Source organism: Acyrthosiphon pisum, chromosome A1 (genome assembly GCF_005508785.2).
Source record: "Acyrthosiphon pisum isolate AL4f chromosome A1, pea_aphid_22Mar2018_4r6ur, whole genome shotgun sequence".
NCBI classification, from domain to species: domain Eukaryota; kingdom Metazoa; phylum Arthropoda; class Insecta; order Hemiptera; family Aphididae; genus Acyrthosiphon; species Acyrthosiphon pisum.
Window position 1 is genome coordinate 24,699,430 of NC_042494.1, and position 21,527 is coordinate 24,720,956.

General features: G+C 29.6%; 2 protein-coding genes and 1 long non-coding RNA gene across 3 annotated transcripts; 1 reads left to right on the forward strand and 2 right to left on the reverse strand.

Annotated features, from left to right (window-relative positions):
- Window positions 1-889: 889 nt before the first annotated feature.
- On the reverse strand, window positions 890-5,788 carry LOC107885009. The gene is made up of 3 exons (XR_001680275.2): window positions 4,983-5,788; window positions 4,601-4,904; window positions 890-900 (listed from the first exon to the last, which is right to left on the reverse strand). It is a non-coding gene; the product is annotated as an uncharacterized LOC107885009 (long non-coding RNA).
- Window positions 5,789-7,425: 1,637 nt separating this feature from the next.
- Window positions 7,426-12,470, reverse strand: LOC100163221 (pre-mRNA-processing ATP-dependent RNA helicase PRP5). The gene is made up of 6 exons (XM_008189637.3): window positions 12,170-12,470; window positions 10,419-11,211; window positions 10,071-10,304; window positions 9,045-9,995; window positions 8,620-8,983; window positions 7,426-8,543 (listed from the first exon to the last, which is right to left on the reverse strand). Exons 2-6 carry the CDS (start codon window positions 11,157-11,159, stop codon window positions 8,056-8,058), a joined length of 2,778 nt encoding a protein of 925 aa, XP_008187859.1. The 5' UTR covers window positions 11,160-11,211; window positions 12,170-12,470; the 3' UTR covers window positions 7,426-8,055.
- A 265-nt stretch (window positions 12,471-12,735) lies between these two features.
- On the forward strand, window positions 12,736-15,526 carry LOC100161179 (platelet-activating factor acetylhydrolase IB subunit beta homolog). The gene is made up of 4 exons (XM_001944930.5): window positions 12,736-12,892; window positions 13,810-14,016; window positions 14,131-14,253; window positions 15,213-15,526. Exons 1-4 carry the CDS (start codon window positions 12,833-12,835, stop codon window positions 15,453-15,455), a joined length of 633 nt encoding a protein of 210 aa, XP_001944965.1. The 5' UTR covers window positions 12,736-12,832; the 3' UTR covers window positions 15,456-15,526.
- The last annotated feature ends 6,001 nt before the right edge of the window (window positions 15,527-21,527 follow it).

Sequence of the window (21,527 nt, forward strand, 5' to 3'; positions counted from 1 at the left end):
GTGACACAAAGTTTAAATAGTTCTTTTTCAAATTCAATTGATATTGGTTATGTAAGAAATCCATTTTAGAAGGAAATAATCTTAAATTTATCCCAAAACATATTTAAAACTGATAATAAGTTGTTGAACGAATCCATAACCACCTATTTTCCTTATGAAATATTCCATAGCATGATCGTTGATGGAGAAACTTATAAATCCATGCTTAACTGTCCGTTTAATCGATAACTTCCTCTTTCCTTATTCCATTAAATACATCACATCAGTATTTTCCAGTTTAATAATTCTTTTAAATACCTGATCATCACGTCATCTAATAAGTTGGATTGATACGGCAATCAATGGGTGAGTAATTAACAAAATTAAATGACATCTGCAATAATTTACGGGAAATGGAGAGTGAACACCCGGAAATATTATGTAACTTGAGAATTCGATAGTAACATCACATAACTCACTTTATCATGATACATTTTCAACCCAGTTCTCAGTTTGAACTATCAGCTCTTGAGGTAGCGAATCACAGCATCAGCACCATATCCCCTAAATAAACCAACCGCTCGATCACCCGATCAATTTATAATTATTAATAAATATCAACATTGACAAATTTTTCCCCGTATAAACCTGATATTTCTAAAACCTTAATGTACGATTACCATTATAACGTCATACTAAAACAATATGTTGATGAAATAGTTTTTTTTTTTTTTTTAGGGATTAATTGTTAAAACCATCATGAGGATACCACAGAGAGCTGCCGTATTGCGGACCATAAGTGTCTACAGAACTGTAACGGATAAGCAGCCTTCCTCCTAGCGACATGCTTCTGTTAACCTCCTAGCCAAGGGCTAGAATCAAAATAAGATTAGCCGAGGTCCCTCCTCCAGACGCTCTTCCCTTAAACAAACTTAGGATTAAAAAAGAGGAGAGAAAGACAACCATCAGAGATTGGCAATCGGGCTGGTCAAGCATGCTGAAGGCCTCTTGGACAAGACGCCTCATCCCTGACGTTGTGAGATGGAAGAATCGAACGACCCCGTGAGTCCCGTGGACGTACTACATGACACAGGCCCTAATGGGACACGGATGCTTTCAGTGGTACCTTCACCGCATGGGCAGAGCCCCGAGCCCACGCTGTATGCACTAGCCGGGCGGTTCGGACACAGCTGAGCACACGCTCTTCTACTGCGCCAACTGGGAAGGCTGCAGAACCGAGCTCCGGAACCACCTCAGCCGCCCGCCTGGCACGGCGGACATGACATTCTGTGCTGCCCGATCTTCGAGGACTTTCCCGCGAACCACCAGGAGAAGGCGGTTATCCTACGCAACACGGAAGAAACGTTCACTCTTCTACAAAATGGTTGAAGACATCGGAAATTGAGGAGAGGGCTCGTCAGGCCGCAGACGCTGCAAATGACGGATGAGCCACAAAACGGGAACACGAGAGCGGCGGGCTTCAGCCGGCTCAAGAAGAGGAAACTCATAGCGGGAATCCCAGGCGGTCGGCCTTTAAGAGGATATCACGCACGAGATGTCTAGGGCGGCGGGCTCAAGCTGGCCCGAGAAGGCACCTCAAGGCAAAAATTAAAAACTAATGGGCATGAGAGGGGATAAAGCGGGGTCTGTCCCGGTTATTCCCATGGCGGCTTCGGCCACTGTATATAACATTGTGAGGCATCATGGGGTCTTGGTACACATATACACACCAGAACTCACTGAGGAAAGTGTACCAATCCCCATGCGAGCCAAATCTCAAATATGTAATATTTTCTTAAATAAACGATGCTGCATGAGGGCTAAGCAATGTGCAAACAGTACGGCCCCCATGTAGGGGTTACACATGAAAAAAAAACAAAAAGGGATGAACTGTTATGTGATATCAATATGGAAACAGATGACGGTAGAATCGTTTATGGACACAAAGTTGATTTAGCATCAGCTATCTAGTCCATACTTCCTAGCCATGTTCATTAACATTAATGAAAAGGATAAAGATTACATTTATATAAAATCTTTAGATTATACCTCTTTGGGACTCATAATAAATTATATTTACACCGGAAAAATAATTTTTAATGAAGAAAATGTATTGGTATGATACATTATTTATTATATTTGATTTGTTATATATTTTAATAAAAATTATTTAAATTTGTATTTGATTTCTCAAGATTTTGTTAGCAGCTGCTAATTTCTTGTCAATAGACTATGTAAAAGATATATGTACTACATTTTTGGAAACATAATTGGATCCGCCCAATTGTATTGGAACCAAACGATTAGCCGACATACATGACTGTACAGAATTGAAAGCATGTTCTGAAGCATGTATTAAAACACAGTTTTTGTATGATTTACATAAATTAATTGTCTTGTTCAATTACTAAATTATACACCTACCTACACTATGATTATTATTTTCAGAGAAGTGATAATATATGATGATTTTTTATGTTTATCTCCTAAAGAATTAATTGTTATAATTTCCAGTAATAACTTACACTACAATTTTTTTTTTTTTTAATTTTGGACTGAACAAGGTTTGATTTGCTAAAGTATAAGTATTATATTATAACTTATATTGTGACCACTTATATATGAATTAGGTACGTTTTGCACAATATCAATTTTTACATTGTTGGTTGTCCGTGTATGGATAGTTTATAAACCCAAATAATCATATTATTATCCGCGTAATATATTAAATGTCTAAAGGTGTTTTATATTTTTATATTTTATACGAACCATTAACACATAACGACTTCAGTTTGTACCACGGGGATAATTTAGTCACGTTACAATGTATTAATTAAATTGTATTAATGTGTTATAGGTATTTCAAAGTGTTATAATTTGGGTACAAAGCAAATCGGATAGTAAAGGGTATCTCAAAAAGAACGCCGGATTTGAAAAGGCTGCTATTTTTGTTTTTTTTTTTGTTGGCTGCACTGGTTTTGATAGTTTTGCTATCTGTTATCATTGAGGTTTTGTTTTGACAAGGGGTTTTGTGGTTCTTAGTCATTGTTTATGTTATATCGCAGTAAAGAACAGCGTGTTTTAATAGTGAAAACTCACTACCAGAATGGTGAACATTACGCAGTGACTGTACGAAAACTACGCACTATTCTTGGACATCATAATGCACCAAACGAATCAACTGTTGGTCGGTTGATTAAGAAATTTGAAGAAAGTGGTTCTCTACTCAAAACAAAAAAATCTCTGGACGCCCTCGAAGTGGCCGAAGTGAGGCGAATTAATGTGACAAAGACTTATGACAACACAAGCTAGTAATGTGTCATCAAGGGAAGTTAATAATGAATATAAAGTTAATTTCAAAAATTTAATTGAAGATTTAGAAGTCCTTTCCTCAGAAAATTGGCCGGATAATATGGATATTCAGTATGGTGATGAAAGTATTCGGCGTTTATCAGAGGTGTTTCAAATTGATCAAGTTTTATCTGTTAGAGGTTTTCGTGAGTATAAAGAAAATGAAAAAGTTAACATCGATATTAAACCTTTAATGACTGTAATCAACTCTATTGCAATATCTTCTTCGGAGTGTGAACGTACCTTTAGCTCAATGAATGTAATTGTAAGTCCTATAAAGAGTACATTAACATCTAGTCATTTGTCTTCACTAATTTTCATTAATTGTGTTGGGCCACCTCTAGAAAAATTTGATCCTAAATCATTTGTGAAGTCATGGATCTTGAGAGGAAAACGTTCTGCTACAGAAACAAATTGTTTAAAAAGAACCAAAAAAAATGAAAATGAATCTAATTCTTATAATTCAATATGGAATTGTTTAAATGTTTAATTTAAAAACTTACTTAGTTATTATTATATTTGTTAGTTTTTATTTTTATTATTTAATGTTGAAGCAACCAAGTGCAAAAGAATATTAAATTTATGTTCCTACTTTACTTTACCATATATTAATAGTTTTAACATATTACTTTGAAATGCAAAAGTATAGCTAAGTGTTACTAAGATAATAATAATAATATAATTATAATGTATATTTTCTATGTAGGTATGTTACATTTTTAATTTTTATGAGTTCATGTAAAAGAAAACATATTTTATTAAACAAAATACAATTTATGTTCCTATTTAAATATTTATAATTGTTTTATTTGAAAATAGCTCTTTATTAAATAATGTAAAATTGAAATTGAAATATTCATATAAACATATAGAATATATATAGATATAAAGGTAATGTGTGCTTTAATAAGCATGTTCATCCCACCATGCGTAGAATTTGAATTTTATCTTGTACAATTTAAAGCACTAAAAACCCTACATTTTTATGATATAAATATTTTTTGTCTAGTTGATTCCTTAAGTTGTCTTAAAAGAAAAGCACTACTTACAACTTAATATTATGAGAAAAAATATTAAATGTGTATAAAATATTAATTATTCTTAAAAATGTAGTATTATATGTGATTTAAATTTTTCATGAAACAAATTACAAATTTGAACATTATTCACGGTTTTAAGTGGGATGAGTATGTTACACATCACTGTTTATAAATTACATGTACGATGCACCTGCCATATGTCTATATGTATTAGACATTATACATAAAACGATATCTGGAACGCTTAAAACTATATGGAGGCGTTAGTCCCCCCTGGAATTTTTTCCCACTTTAACCCCTGCGTATCTAGTGTATTATAGAAGTCTGTGGGATAAAATAATTAATTGTTTGCCTTTGTCCAGTGCGTAAATAACTTAATCACATCAACTCGATGAGTTACCTTAAATTATGACCGAGCCACCGATCGTTTTCACCATCGTGGATTGCACCATTCACTTGATGCTTATGATGAACGACAAACCGCGTGCACCCGCGACGACTGCTGTAGGCGTCTCGTCAATTGACCACCCTAAACTAAGCGGGGAAAATATATTAAAACGGGTTTAAACAATTAAACTTATTTTATTATAGTTTATGAACGACAATAATTACCAAATACCATAGGTTAGGCTGCCGTTGGGGCGTTGATTCGCCGGACAAAAACAAAACGGGAACATGGGAAAAAAATAAATAATATTACGGTAATATTACGGCGATTGGATTCGCATCATCGTCGTCGGCGCCGAACGAGAAAGGACGCGACGACATTGGGCGCGTTCGATGCGTCGACATAATATTGCGGTAACGATGGCGGCAGCGGTCAAACTTCGGACGCGGCCCTATAGAAACCATGTGGCTAGCGTAAGCCGTATTCGCGTATTAGCGTAACGCGCACAATATTCGGCCATGCCTATTCGAACGTCAACAAAATATCTTTTTACTTCGGTCGCGGAGATAACGCATAAAATTAACGAATAGAAATGATCGGACAACGGCGCGCAGTGTTAAAAATGGCGGCCGGCGGACGCTGGACGGGTACGTTTACCTTTAGAGTTGACGTCTGCATTACACTATACTGAAACCACGAGATCGAAACCGCGACAAAAAAAAAAATGATTTGTATTTTGCATTGAGCATTACTAAGATTGATGAGCAACGAAACTACAACCAACTACCTACCGTCTAACACGAATAAAACGCCAACGGCCGACAACGAACAAAATGTCTGAACTCCAGCAGTGGGTACAGCAGAACAAACGAACCAAGGACCAACCGCATAGGCCGCATCGAATGAACAATATTGAACAATGGACGATTTGAAAACGAATAGGTGTTGTGTAGACACAAAGTTTGAGGTTAGCCGACAGCCGACCGGCGACTAAAGAAGGAGCCTAAAAACTACCAGTACAATTTTTTAATCCATGGTGCCCAACCGCTACTGTATAAATGTAGTTATGTCACATCATGGTCTAAAAAGTAAGCGATGAACATGATGCTGGAATAATGGCGGTGGCGGGAACACAAATTTGAAATGTTTTCGTTTTTCCTTTTCGTTACTGTAATACTTGCATTAAGTATATAAGTATTTATTAATTAATAATTATTATTATTTAGTATTTACTGATTACAAATCTGCGAATATTATTCATTTAAAATTGTTTTTCCATCTATAATTCACAATTGCCTAAATAACGTACAATTTTTTGTTAAACAAAATCAAATCTTGAAATCAATTGAAAATACGTCTCACAACTCACCATACCAACAATTAGATTTATTCACAGCTATACAAGATGAATTTTTTTAAATGTAAATTGATAGAATATATTGTACTACACTACACAAACAAACCATTAACATTTTTTTTAAATAAAAACCGCAAAAACAAAGTCTCAGTGCAGGGTCTACTTTTTGTATTCTTTCGTATTTATCGTCTTATTACACTAAAATACTGTCAAAAATTAGTCATTATTCATTATTTACATTACCCTTTTATAGTTGTGTACTACCTACACAGTATAGTCAGTGAGTACTAGTATACCTATTCGTTATTTTTTTAATGAATTTCAATAATAATATAATGATTTCATATTTCCCTTAAACGATGATTTTAATTTTTTATTAAGTAATTAGTAATTTTAACTGTAACAACACTATCATGGGATATATTTTCTTAACCTAATAAGTACATGTTTTTCTAGCTTAGAACCAATATTGTGTTGTTAGTTTTAATATCGGAGACCGGAGTTAATTGATCTTATAAATATAATATAATATTATTCATAAATACAAATATTCTATTAATATATAATACTATATTTTGTTTTTTTTATGTTATACATAACAACATAAGTAAAAATTTTATTTTAGTTTAAATTATTTAAATGATTGACTTTAATATTATTTTTATTATGATGTTTATATTTTATATGCAATGAAACAATTTTATTTCTACAATCATTATAACAAATGTATTCTATGTTTGAACTGCAGTGATAAAAATACACATTCAAATTTACAATACCCTCTCAATGAATAATGATTAGGTACTGTACTACCTATACTGTACCTACTAGGTAATAATATCAAATATTTTCCTATTTAATTAAAATTTCTAATACAGTTAAACTTCCATATTACGAACGTCCATTTAACAAAATTTTAGGTTTAACGAAATACAGCTAGTGTACTCTAGGTAACTTGAAGCTCACGGAGGAAAAAAATTTGACTTAGGTACTAAAAATGTTGAGTGAGCGTAATCTTAATGTATTAGTGTTGTTTGAAGGGGAATTTTATTTGTTCGAGATGTCGAGAATTTTGAATTATTGAGGTTAGAGTTACCGAGAGTACACTGTATTTTTATCAACCAAACCTAACCAGAACCAAATTTATTTAATACTATTTAACTATTCTCTATAATACAAATATTAATTGTTGCCCATCAGACCTCATAATATAGAAGTTTCAATGCATCAGAATAATTAGTATATTTTAATTAAATTATTTACTAAAATAATTGATATACAAGCTATAAATTATTTATAAACGCCAAACATTATTCAATAATAAAAAAAATATATTGCGATATATCATTTACTTAATAGTAACTTTATGAGATGATTACATTCACAAATAATTATTAATTATAATAATTAATATGTTAATACCTCGATAAATATTATTTTGGTTAACTTTTTAAGTGGAATGTAACAAACTACATCATTTGATTGAAGTAAACATTGGTTCAAATATAATTTTAACATTTATGCTACACAAAAAAATCCATATTAAATCTTATCTCATAAATCATAATGATTCATTTTTAAATTCATTTTTACATTTTAAAACATCTTCAGTTTGGAATGTTAGTAACAAATGATTTAGAGTGTTAAATAAAAAAACAAAGAACACAAAAATAAATATTTACAAATTTAGTGACCCATAAATTTTATAAAAAAATATAATTGGAAAAATATAATATTACAATGCACAGTATACATAATATATATCTCAATTTTTTCTGGCCATGCATTGACAACATTTAAATAACCATAAAATATGGTAAATATGCACCAATTATACATAATAACAAAATAACTAAAAATTAAAAATAATTCCAAAATATTAATAATAGTTATTCATATTTAACATTAATTAAATATTTGATCATTGATTTATTAATAGATTACAAATTAGATTCACATAAATTAGTAAGATCTTGAGGTAAATTAAGCATTCTTACATTAAATGCAGTCTCAATATCCTTTTGGGCTGTTTTGTCATTAGTGGTGATAAAATTAATTACTTTCACTTTGCGGCCAAAACAACCGACAATTTTACGTATATAGTCTTTTGGACTTTTAGGAAGATCATAATTTATAACCCAAGCTACATCTGAAAAATCCTCGCCTCTCTGTAGTTCAGCAGTAACTAACACTCGGTTAGTACCAGATTGAAAGTGATGTAATATGAGTTTCCGTTGATGGGTATCCATTTCGTTATGTATAGCTGAGACTAAACATGTCTTAAGACGCATGTTTTCTGCAATTTCTAGAGACTTGCTCCATGTGTTGCAGTAAACAACAGTATGTATTAAATTGAGTGATTCATAGAGTTTATGGAATGCATCAAATTTCCATTCTTCAGGTACATAGACACAATACTGTAATATATCTATGAATAAATACTTATATTAATAATTAAAAAATTTAAGTAAACAATAATATAAAAATTAAAAATCAATAAATACCATTCAATGAAGGTTTTTCATTTGGTACTAAAATATACTCAGGATTCTTCATTAAGTCAGAAAACTGATCTAAGATTTCCTCTATTTTTGAAGTGGACATAATAATTAGTTGACGGTTATTGTTAAGAAATAACAAAATATATCTAATTTTATTAAAAAATCCATTGCATTTCAACATTTCTTCTGCATCATCAATTATAAGCATTTTTATAAAATCTTTACACAGCGAGTTGCAACTGATCATTTCACATAAACCTTGCAAGGTACTGATCACTACATGAGGAACCGGCGAAAGTTTACGAGGAACATTGGTACCACCAATACATGTAGAAACATTTAAAAATTTCCCAATTGATTTCATTGTCTAAAACATGGAAATTTAAAAATATTAAAACTGTACATGACCCTAACAATAAACTACATACCTTTTGAGCAGACAATGCCAATTCTAATGTTGGAACTAATATAATAGCTTGACATTCATTTAAGCTAGTGTTAATCCTTTGCAACACTGAAATGACGCACACGGTTGATTTCCCAACACAAGGGTATGAGTGAAAAATTACATCACGCCCATTAATATAATGGAACATGCATTGCCGTTGCAATGACATTAGATCTTGAATGCCATGCCGATGAATACCATTTAATAGTTCATCCTTCAGTTTTATAGTATGATATAACCGCATAGGCTTTTCGTTATTATTAATAGAAGACAGTTTATCATTAATACTGGTAAATGAATTATTAAATTGTTCAGTGTTGAACAAAGAAGATGTAGTTTTAACTTTATTATTTGGAAAAACTGGATTATGAATTTCATTTTCATTATAATGAATAACAGAATTGCAAATATTCTTAATACTCTTAATGTTTGATTCAAGCTGGTGGTTATATAGTTGACCATTATAAGCTTGACATTCTACATCTGTGTTTACTTTTGACTCAATTAATTTGTTTGATGCATTAGAATCTTCAGGACTTGATGATAATGATGAAATAATTTCTACTTCACATTGTTGAACGTTGTTTGGAAAAACTTGATTATGAGTTTCATTTTCATAACTATGATCATTATCATTGCAAACATTTTCAAGATTTTTAATTTCAACAATATCTTTTGATTCAAACTGGTGAATACATAAATCATTATTCTGTACTTGAAATTTTAAATTTAAATTTTCTTTTGTTCTGTTGACTTCAGTGAAAGATAACAAGTTACCACAAACATCATCATTGATTGTACAGCTTGGCTTATGAATTTCATTTTCATAGTTAGGATCAACATTGTTACAGCTATTGTCCAAACTCTTAATTTCATTAATATTTTGATCAAAATTATCTACATATGTGTTTATTTTTGACACTGTGTTGTCCTAAAAAAAAAAAAATTTAAGTAGTCTCATTGAAATATAAAAAAAATATTAAGAAATTATAGTATTATAAAGTACTTTTCGTGAGACAGTAATTGATTGAAAAACATCAACATTTTGTTCTTCTGAAATTTCATTGGAACTGATCTTCACCCATGAATCATTAATCAATTTTGACACATTATTACATTCCTTATTATCTAATTTTTTTATTCCAATTTCATCAAATTCTTTATCATTTAAACATGGCTGGTGTACTTTATAAAGTGTTGGTTCGGCTTTCTTTTTGTCACATTTAATTTCAATGTTTTCCTATAAAACAATAAAAATGAAATGGTTAAAAAATACTACTTTATTGATACAGAATACTATAACATATGAATACAAATAAAGCTATATATATAATAAATAAAATAATATACAAACATTTCCATTATTTCCATTGCAGTTAAGAAGGTCTAATTCGTTTACAACATCATATAAGTCTAAGAGTTGTTCACTTTTACTACTTGTATTCATCGATGAAATAGTGCTTTTGGAATTAGATTGTACACAAAAATTATTATCTCTTACTTGATCACTATTATTTATTATAGGTTCAATTGAACCAATATTTGGAATTAGATGATCAACTAATGTTAAATGTACACTAGATGCCATCTGTAGTGCTTCTTCATACATAACTTTGTTTTCGACAGGTTTTTCTGAATTATTTGAAACTTCTTCATCCGAAACCACATCATAATCTGATAAAATCATGATACTTTCTTCTGAGCTAACATCACTCAAAGAGTCCAATGTTTCAATGGCACATATGCTACTCGGTGTTAATAATGAACTCTCTGAATACTTTGAATACTTTCGCTCTTCATTATTTAAATCATTATTAGGTATAGTTGAAACCATAAGTTGCCTTTGTAAAACTTGTTTTAAATAATCTAATGGCTTAATGTCAATTCTTAAATTATTAACCATACTTTCTAACGACGTTAATATTTTTTGTTTATTCTCCAAATCAGAAATTTTCCGATTCACTTTTTCTAATGATAAACATTCATGAAGCACACAGATTTGGTCTTGTAACATTTTTTTCTCAGCAAACAACTCCTTGATTTGTTCTTGGAGTTGGATTTGCTTCTTCGCATATTTTTCAATTTCTAAGTCCATTATTAATTTTATTTCTTCATTTTCTAATACTCAAAATATTTGACATTTCAACCTGGACAAAATTATGGATAAATATAAAAGTTATAGGTAATTTATTTGCTAGCTATTAAATATAAACTATTGGTAAATACAATTTTATTTCTGGGCTTTTTTTGCCTAGATTCCAATAACCAAGACTTTCCTAATAACTATTACGTAAATAATTTAAATGAACTATTCTAAATAGTTTAAGTAAAGGTTATGTAGTATTGAAGTATAAATATAAATAATCAAGGTCATAAATGTATATTATGACATAATTTACAAACCAAAATGTACACAGTTGTATAAAAGTAAAAACAATATATTATACAATAGTAAAGCCCACTCAAAATAAAATAAAAAAAGAATATGAAACAAAAATTGTTTTGAGAAAATATACTATAAGCTTTTGTGCTAATAAACTAAAAAATAATACATATTTAAAATTGCTGTATCCCCAAACAGTGGCATACCCTTGGCCGGGGGGGGAGGGGGTCACAGCTCTACCCAACATTTCAGGAAGAATTTCAAAAATTATTTAAATCTTTTGAGAACGTATCTAGTACATAAGATTTAACCAAGTATTAAAATTATCATTTGTATGAAGGTTGCTGCATAACTTTCTATGCTATATACCTACAGCATCAGAGTTTAGCATAAGTACAAAACTTATAATGAATTCTAGATAAGCATCCGATAGAGTAATTATCAGTACCTTCCTACTCCCAGAGCAAAATCCCGGCAAGACCACTTTCTTCACATCAGTTTGAACTTACATATTATTCACCACAGTTATGTATGGTTACAAGATGAGAATACATTGTAATAACAGATCAATTATTACTCTTTAAAATTATCGGTTTTACCTAACTTATAATACCTAGTATGGTAATGTATTTTTTATAACATGCACAATGCCTATTGTGATAAACAAGTCATAAGATTGATATTGAACAGTGAGGAAAATATTTAAAATATAATGCGCTTACTTTTACGTATTTTGTCAAACGAATCGCTAAAATGTATAAAAAACGGAATTGTTCGGTAGTATGGGACGAGCACAAACGTTGTCCGTAAAAAAAATTGTAAGTTAGGTAGGTACTTAATAGATGACTGTACTCAATAATACGTTTAATCAATGATCAGAGTAATTCAGTTATCAGACATTCATTTTAAGTTACCAAAAAGTGTCTAATGAGTAATTATTGCATAGGTAGTCGATAATAATTAATAAATAATTATTAATAACATTGTACTTCTCTATTGCGTAGTACCTACGTGATTAAGATTTACTTTATCATTTCGTTGTTATTGTTGCTGTTGTTGTTGTTATTATTTATATGTGATCATATCAATACACCAGCAGCTGCAAGCTATCAGCTGCTTGGCCGCATAGGTAGTTAACCTAATCACCGAGATAGATAACAAATAACGATATTAATTATTATCACAGAACATCATGTGGTAAATTGTTTTGAAAACAGCATGAATTAAAAATATTTTAATAATAAATATCACACATTCACATTATCATGCCAAAATATTTTACTGGACTATAATACTATATTGCCATAAATATATACCTGATATTAATATAATAAATAGGTCGGAGTTTTCACATTTTTTCCAGTGTTTTTATTTATTAGAAAACTATGAATCCTTGTGTAGTTCCAACAATTCCATTTGACGGCGACAAGGAATGGAAAATTCAAGTATGTATAAATTATAAACCTGCAAGTGCCCTAAATTTTCGGCCCGGCCCGATCCAAAAATTATTGTGAAAAAAAAGCCCATGCCCGTTCTGCCATTTTTTTTTAAGGAACTACGGGTACACTAGCGATTGTATCGTAGACTGTTGTTATAGCACCTGGCAATTTGTATTCTTCAGTAAAATACAATGCATATTTTATAAATATTCCAAATTACAGTTTCGGAACAAATGCACTTTACCACCCGGGGGGGCAAGAGTAAATTAATAGCACAATTAACAGACGGATGACTCGATGGCTAGTCTGTTAAACTAACATAAAAACATAAGTATAGTAGCTCCATTCAACCTGCCGGCACCGGCAATAATACTCCACGCGGCAGTACAGTAGTGTTGCACGCATGCGAATAAACGTAAAATCGCAAACTTTTGAAGGCTATAACTTCCAAAATAATGGTTTCCTGCAAAAAAATTCAAACAGTTTCGAAATTAGCGTTGAAAAGCACGTCTTTGAAAAAAAAAAAAAATCTATTTTATCTTTAAATAACTTTATTATACCCACTAATCAAGATAATATTACATTTATTGTGATTGTATCTATTTGTACTAACGTCGGTTTTATCATTATTATTTATTATTTTAAATTATGATTATTTATTGTCAAAAAAAAAGTCCGGTCCAACCCTTGATTTATTATTTGAAGTCCAGCCCGGCACTGCCCGAAAACTTTTATAAAAAAAAGCCCAGGCCTGGTCCACAATAAAATTCCAAGACTTATTAAAGCCCAGTCCAACCCTTTATTTTATTTTAAAGGCCAGGTCCGGTCCAGTGTCACTACGGACCAGGCTGGCCCGGCCCTTTCAGGTCTAGTATAAATATAAAAAATGTAACAAAAATATATTATGTTCTTTCATTTTTTAGCACAAACGATATGTGGCCGAAGCCAAAGCCCAAGACCCAGATGTTATATTAATTGGTGCTTCTATTATTCAATTAATTCAATGTTATCCAATATGGAATGATAAATTTGTACCATTAAAAAGTCTAAATTTTGGAATTTGTGGTGATCGAACTCAAGATGTGTTATGGAGAGTAAAAAATGGCATTCTTGATCACATAAAACCGAAAGTAGATATAAATTAATGATTAGGTATTATTTAATCCTTTCATAATAATTGTATAGATAGATTTGTTATTACATTGTATTATTGTCTTATAAAATGTCTTTGTAATTTCTTATAGGTTTGTATTCTTAATGTTGGATCAAACAATGTTGATAATACTCCTGCTCAAATTGCAGATGGTATATTGGCTATTGTTGGTGAAATTAGATCAAAACTTCCTGATTGCTACATTATAATCATAGTAAGAATTGTATATTTTATTGTTTTTTTAATCATTTTTACTAATAAATGTTAAATTATAAATACCAAACAATAGCTATTTGAAACTGTATCACTATTCACTTTCTCATTCAAGCTGTTAGTAGAAGAGTGAATAAAATTAGTAACCACCTGTCTGGATTTCTTCAAAATCTAATGTAAAATAAAAAGAGCTACTTTTTAGCCCTGGATGAAAGTAATGTTCTTCACAAGAGCAATTACTCTTTTGAAATGTTTTTGTTACTTAAAAACTAAAAGTACTTTAATTTGTTAAACTGCATTTTCTACTAAATTATGAGGACGTCAGAACAATGTTTGTTTTCTCTCAAACCCATACCACCATAGATGAAACACAATCTAGCAAAATCATTTTTATGTTTTTTGATTATCTTAAATGAAATCGTCTATTACAAAAATATTATTATAATTTCTGTAATGGGTGATTTTATTCGAATATTACTCAAAAATATAAAAGAAATTATATTACGTGAATTAGTTTTTTCTATGTTGCATGTGGGCCAGAGAGAGAAAACAAATAGTGCGCAGACTTCCCTTTAAGTTGAAATTAAGAATCACATCAATAATTCATTATTGAAGTTGTGTTCCAGGCTATCAAACAAGATAAGCTTCTGAAAAACATTGTCAACTTTCAAATTACTTATATATTTATATCACAATTACAAATGTATATATAATTAAAATTAATAAAATATAAATAAATAGATATAAAAATAATGAATTATAATTTAAATGTATATGATACAAGTTTTCAAGTATTTGTAATTTAATAATAACAAAAATAAGATTTTTATTACCTATTACATTTTCTTTTTGGTTTGCTAATTTTTTTGTTCATATATACATTAAACAAATAAAACAATTTGAACGTGTTTTTATTAACAAATATTTTGAACTGTATATTTTAATGATTTTTATCTATAGGGAATATTACCACGCGGTCCTTATCCAAATCCATTGAGAATTTTGGGAACTCAAGTAAATGAAATTGTCAGTGAAAAAGTGAAAAGCATTTTCAAAGTTGAATTATTCAATGCTCATTTGCTACAACCAGATGGTACATTAAGTCAAGAGGATGCGCCAGATTTTCTTCATCCGTCTGAAATAGGTTATCGTAAAATATTCAATCCAATTTTTGAGCGTCTTAAAAAAATTCTAGATGACTGAGTAAAAATATTTAACAAATAATTTTATATTTTTGTTTAAGATTTTAAAAATTACTTAAAATAAAATTTTCTATTATACAGTGTAACCTTAATGTATTTATTTTATAAATGATTTGATAGAAAATACAATTTTTGTTTTATTTTTCAGATAAAAATATTTATTAATTTTTCATTAGTAAGTTTTTGCTCTTATATTTTATTCTTTAAACTGTTTACCTATAGGAATGTTTTAGAAAAGACATAAGATGTTGACTATTGGATATGATATGTCCCTGTTAATTATAATATTATAAACTATATTTACAATTTATATATTATTGGACACCACAGTACACCCACATAAGAAGAATAGCTCAACTTGAAAATTATAAAATATGTGGTATGTAGTAGTTGTAAAGTGTAAACACAAAAATCATATTGATAAAAATTCTGATATATAATTATTAACCACTACCTAATTGTAGAAAACTGATCAATTCTATTAAATATCACATAAATTATAACTCAAAATATTTGGACTAATTTTAAGCTTTTTATAGGCATTTAAACATTTTGAATTTTTTAATTGTTTTTTGAGGGGGAAGATTTTATAATTGAACATTTATAAATGTTTGAAAATTCAACAAAATGTTAGTCTAACTTGATTTATTGGTATTCAATATTCGTACATTACCTATACCTAGTTCTTATTAAAATCCAAAAAGTCAATAATTATATTGTCATCATTTTTTTATGCACATCTGAACTTAAAATGTTGACGAAATTGGATAGGTATTAAACAAAGAATGACTTTAGTTATTTTATCGGAATTCAAATATATAGGAACTCACGGGGACTTCAAACTTGTATGTATATTATTATATTTTACTGTAAGCAATGTCATTTTCAAAACATTTGGATTAATTTTAAACTTTCCATATTTATACGATATTACTAATAGTAAATTAAATTACTATAATAGCAAAACCAGAAACATATAAATACAATGATAAAATAAATTTCCCTAGTAAAATAGATTAACATTAACACAATAACACCTTACAGGTGATCTCCAACTGTACAGCAGAACGGTTACCTAGATAGTACTTAGTACTTACACAGATTTCTGTTTTTCATTTAATTGTTACCCACTTTTTTTATCGATTAATTTGAATATAACTGGACCAGTTTTAAAATGACAACTCCCCCCCCCCCCTTTTCCACACAAACCCTTACACAGGAATACAGTATATTATTATTATAATTCATAGCAAACGAATTGCTTTTATTGAATATTGAAATACTTATCTACCTCAAGAATCTGTATTAATAGTAAATACACTGATTAACAATTACTAATTAGTAATTATTAGTATTAAGTATAGACAACTTTGCTAACTCAAAAGTACCTACCTAATAAACAAATAAATTGTATTAAAAATCTATAACCAAGTTTTAGAATCTTTGGGGAGCAATAAATATAATAGGTACCAATTTTTAAAAAAATTGTACGATAAAATTATTTTACGTAAATATGTTAATGGCAATACAGATTGAATTTTAATTTAAGCTTCAATACTTTTATGTATATTTAAGTAAGTAGATAACAATAATCAAATATTAGTACCTAATTAGTAATTAATAAGCAACTCATATTTATATATTTTAAATAAAATTAATTATTATTAAAAATATTATTTTTTAGTTCAACATGTAATATTTAATTTATAGAAGGTCTTTCAGAAATATCAGTTTCAGATTTTTTTTAACTATTATTCAATGTATTATATAATTAAAAATTGCACGCACATATTATACAAGCCACAGTGACAAACCGACAACGCAATATCTACGACTATAAAGACATTCGATAAATATGAATTATCGTGCTAATTTCGGATAACTAATAAGTTTATTGTTTGAAAATTACAACTTTACTATGAGTACCAATCTGGAACCTTGGTACTAAGTTCTAGGATAGATACTAGGCACTATTAAAGAGAATGTCAATTGTCAGGGCACTAATGCACCGCACCCACATATAGGTATCAAAATTGCGATCGGCAGAATCAATATTCTGTTGTTAGATTTATATTAATATTATAATGAATTGAACATTTGAACTATTATTAAACTTAAAGATTAGAATCGTAGGTACTAACTAGAATTGCTGGCTTTCACTGATATTTTAATTGTAAAGCAAGTTATTATCGTTAATCGTTATATAAAATTGCATTATTTTACACACGAGCTAGTATTAGGCATAACTTATTAGTCATAACACTAAGCTCATAACCAAGAGCGTCCATTAGGAAGTGGGTGGTGGCAAGAGGAGACATTTCCCCCTGGATTTTCCGTGTCTATTATACATTTATGTATAATATATATTATAAATGATGTCTGATACATTGAATAAATAAAATTGATAATCATAGCGTTCGAAACTATAATTTCTTGTCACAGAAATTAATTTTACTTTTTAGCCATCGATAATTTACTATAATTTATATTAATATAAGATAAATATGTTTATGATTTTACACGTAGTTCGATGATTTTAACAACAGATATAACTATCTAAGTATCATCATTCATCATACAGATATTAAACATTTAAACTTAATAGTAACTACCTCATACCTAAGTATAGGTAATACATTGATTTATTATCTGGATTATTTATGCTTATTACTTATTAGGTATCTATACATAGTAGGTTAGCGTACATGTACATAGACAGAATATTCAAGACTTAAATTTAGTTCAAAATGTTGTTGACGAATTTTCAAAAAATAAACGCAACTTAGGTAGGTACTGCAGTTCTTGTTTTAAAATTGAATTATCTTTAGTTATAACTATTAACTTATATTATGTTTTTACTTTTTTAAGTAAGTAGTAATTGTATTAAATAAATAATAAAGTGCATTACTACCTATTTATATTTTATACCTACGTTATATATTTTACATTTTATTAGAAATTGAACTATCTACTCTTATTTATTTTATAAATAATTATAATTAGTTATGATAAATTGATAAATAGGTACCTACAGTCATATAATATTATTGATATTATGTTATGTAAACTTACATAAAGCAGTTAACAGGTTAACTATAAAAGGTCAATATAATTGAAAAAATATAGTATCCTCCCCCTGGATTTTCGAAGACATTATATAATTTCATAACACACTAGGTATATAATAATATTAAATCTAACACGTAACAACTAACAACACAATATTGACTCTATTAAAGTAGGTAGGTACTTGATAACTACTATAAACGCATTTAGGTATTTCGTACCTACCTATTTGTTATGTTGTGCGTAAGTCAGACTGTCAGAGAAAGAAAACTATTTCTGACATACCTATTTTTATTTCATAAGATAAGTAGAATTTTGTGAGGATTACATTTTTTTGGAATTTGAAATTCGAATGGACTAAGACCATCCCCTCCAGAAGTCACAGAATATTATACGAAACTAAGCTACTATAAGCCTAATGAATTCAATAATAATTACGCGATTATTATTAATTTATTATTACCAAATCAACAGCTAAGCTTAGGTACCTACCTAGTTAAATAATTACACACGTTGATTCAATTCTAAGATTCAAATTATTATATTGGTTGAAAATAAATCGACCAAACTATTATGTTGCGTAATTTATTCCGCCGAGGTCTTCGCCCTTCCTACATAATAATAATGTAATATAGTGTTATCAAATCAGTTTGATGAAAAGTACGTAACCGCGATGATGTCTCAACATTTATAACCCATCAATTCAATCTATTCTCAATCGTCGAAATTTCGAATGATTTGCTTCGAACGATGTAAATGAGTTTACCTTAACTAAATTTTTTGAATTTTCTTATCGACACGCTGGTATATCAGCTATATTTAAATAAGATCGTTCTGTGTTTGAACCGCGTTTTAGATTATTTACGCATAAAATGTTGCCAAGCGTGGTAATTTGTTCGGTTTTATGCATCACCGCCACCGTTATAAGGGCGGCAAACATATTGGTGTTCATGCCTTTACCGATTAAAAGCCATGTCCGCGGATTCCAACCGTTGTTCGAAGAATTGTCAAACCGAGGGCACAATGTAACCGTAGTCAGTTCATTCCCTCTAGATCGTGTGATTGCCAACTACACAGATATAGGACCATTTGTAGACAAAGCAAGAGGTTCGTGGATGTTGCATTGAGCATTACCTATTACTTACAAGTTATAATTAACATTTAGTACAGCAGAGATTAAATATTTAAAATATGATAATAAACATTATAATAATATATATTATGTACCTACATATTTTGTAATTTATGCCTTATATTTAGCATATTATATTATCATTATAGTAGGTACCGTAGGACGGGGTGAAGTGGACCAGTTTTGGTATATTTCTTAATATTCCGAAGAATCTATTTGATCAAAACGTTTGAATATATAATCTATACCTATATCTATATCTATATCTATTTGAGGGTAGAGTCGATGCCCCTAGGCTTCTCGAACAACTTGATTTTCGAATACCCAATAATACTAGGTTACAGTGTTCTTTCTATCCCCCTAACAATACGTCTAACTTTGCGAGAAATGCCCCATTACCAAGATTAATGCGCTTAGCGAACTTACTGTAATACCCGTAGTACGGAGGCTCACATTTTTGTTAGCTTATTATTTCTATTACCATGTTATTTATTTCTTATTATCATTATGTTATCTATCTTATTCTAGACCTTTATTTAATTTATTCATATATAAAAAAAAAAAAAAATGTTTATATATCTTGTATCTGTATCTTGTACACTCCATGTAAATTTTGTAAAAGCCGACTGGCGTTAATTCTAATAAAATAAAATACCTATTGGCTATTCGTGATTTTTTTTTTCAAAGTTTTTTATACTTTTTTTTTTGTTCTAAAAAGTGGTTCCACTTTACCCACGAATGTGGGGTGAAGTGGACCAGGCATTTGATTTCCATTAAAAACCACTTAGATCAATTCGAATTTTGAAGTGGACCACTAAATGGAATTTTTTTCAAATAGTTACACCTCTTTTTGAGCATTACAATTATTTTTCCCTGTTTATTCATAATAAATGCAATAAGCTAAATTTAGAAATATAAAATTGTTATTAAATAATTTTCGTAAAGAAATTTGATTTAATTTCAAAGATTTAACTCTCAGTGTTAAATTTTGTTCAGTGCATTCAAAAAAAATGAGAATGGGCCACTTCATAACTGCTGCAGGTTAACTTCACCCCGTTCTACGGTACCTATATATTTAGATCATTACCGTGCTAATTTAGTTTTTAAACTTCATATAGCATGATTATTATTATTTATTACGTACTAGCTGATCCCGTGCACTTCGTTACCCGTTAAATGTACAAACTGTATATGACTCAAACTTTGTTTAATGCGTTATTTAATATTCGGTGTGTGATGTTCTAGATTTATCTTAACTTTTCTGTTGCCCAGGATAAAAATTCTGATTCACAGCAGTACATTATCAGGTAGGCAATCTACCTGCGGTAGATCGCGGACTCCGTGCTATTTGTACGTAAGTGTATAATTTAACTCTACGCAATATCAAAGTTATACCAAGTTTGTCGTTTTTACTTAATTCCAACTACGATGGATTAATATAATCAATTAATACAAAAACCTAACCTAACCATACTAAAATCCAATGAGTAAAAAAAAAACAAATTTAACCCTTTTTAAATTAACCTATCTTCTTCCCAGTGGTCTAATCTACCCAATTAAGAGGCCATAACTCCGGAATTACTTATAGCACAGCATACAAACTTAGATAATAGCCGATTCTCAGACATATAATTATTATATTGATACAAATAATAATATTAATCAACAAACATGCCAGATTAACCAATAGCAACCAATATATTATAATACACTGTTATTATTTTTATAATAATATTTTTTTTTTTATATATATATAACCATAGCAACCATTTATAAACAATTATTTCTACCGTAAATTATCAAAATCCCTGTTTGAGCACTTCTTTTATTTTTTTGCGTGGACAACCCTTATCACTTAGGGGTATGAAAAATAGA

Excerpts from the sequence above, each read along its gene's own strand:
- LOC100163221 (XM_008189637.3), bottom strand. The coding sequence starts at position 11,159 with ATGGACTTAGAAATTGAAAAATATGCGAAGAAGCAAATCCAACTCCAA. Across the intron at positions 10,305-10,418 it reads GCAATGGAAATAATGGAAAT|GAAAACATTGAAATTAAATG; the intron begins GTTTGTATATTA and ends ATTGTTTTATAG. Across the intron at positions 8,984-9,044 it reads TGGCATTGTCTGCTCAAAAG|ACAATGAAATCAATTGGGAA; the intron begins GTATGTAGTTTA and ends TCCATGTTTTAG.
- LOC100161179 (XM_001944930.5), top strand. The coding sequence starts at position 12,833 with ATGAATCCTTGTGTAGTTCCAACAATTCCATTTGACGGCGACAAGGAA. Across the intron at positions 12,893-13,809 it reads ACAAGGAATGGAAAATTCAA|CACAAACGATATGTGGCCGA; the intron begins GTATGTATAAAT and ends TTCATTTTTTAG. Across the intron at positions 14,254-15,212 it reads ATTGCTACATTATAATCATA|GGAATATTACCACGCGGTCC; the intron begins GTAAGAATTGTA and ends TTTTATCTATAG.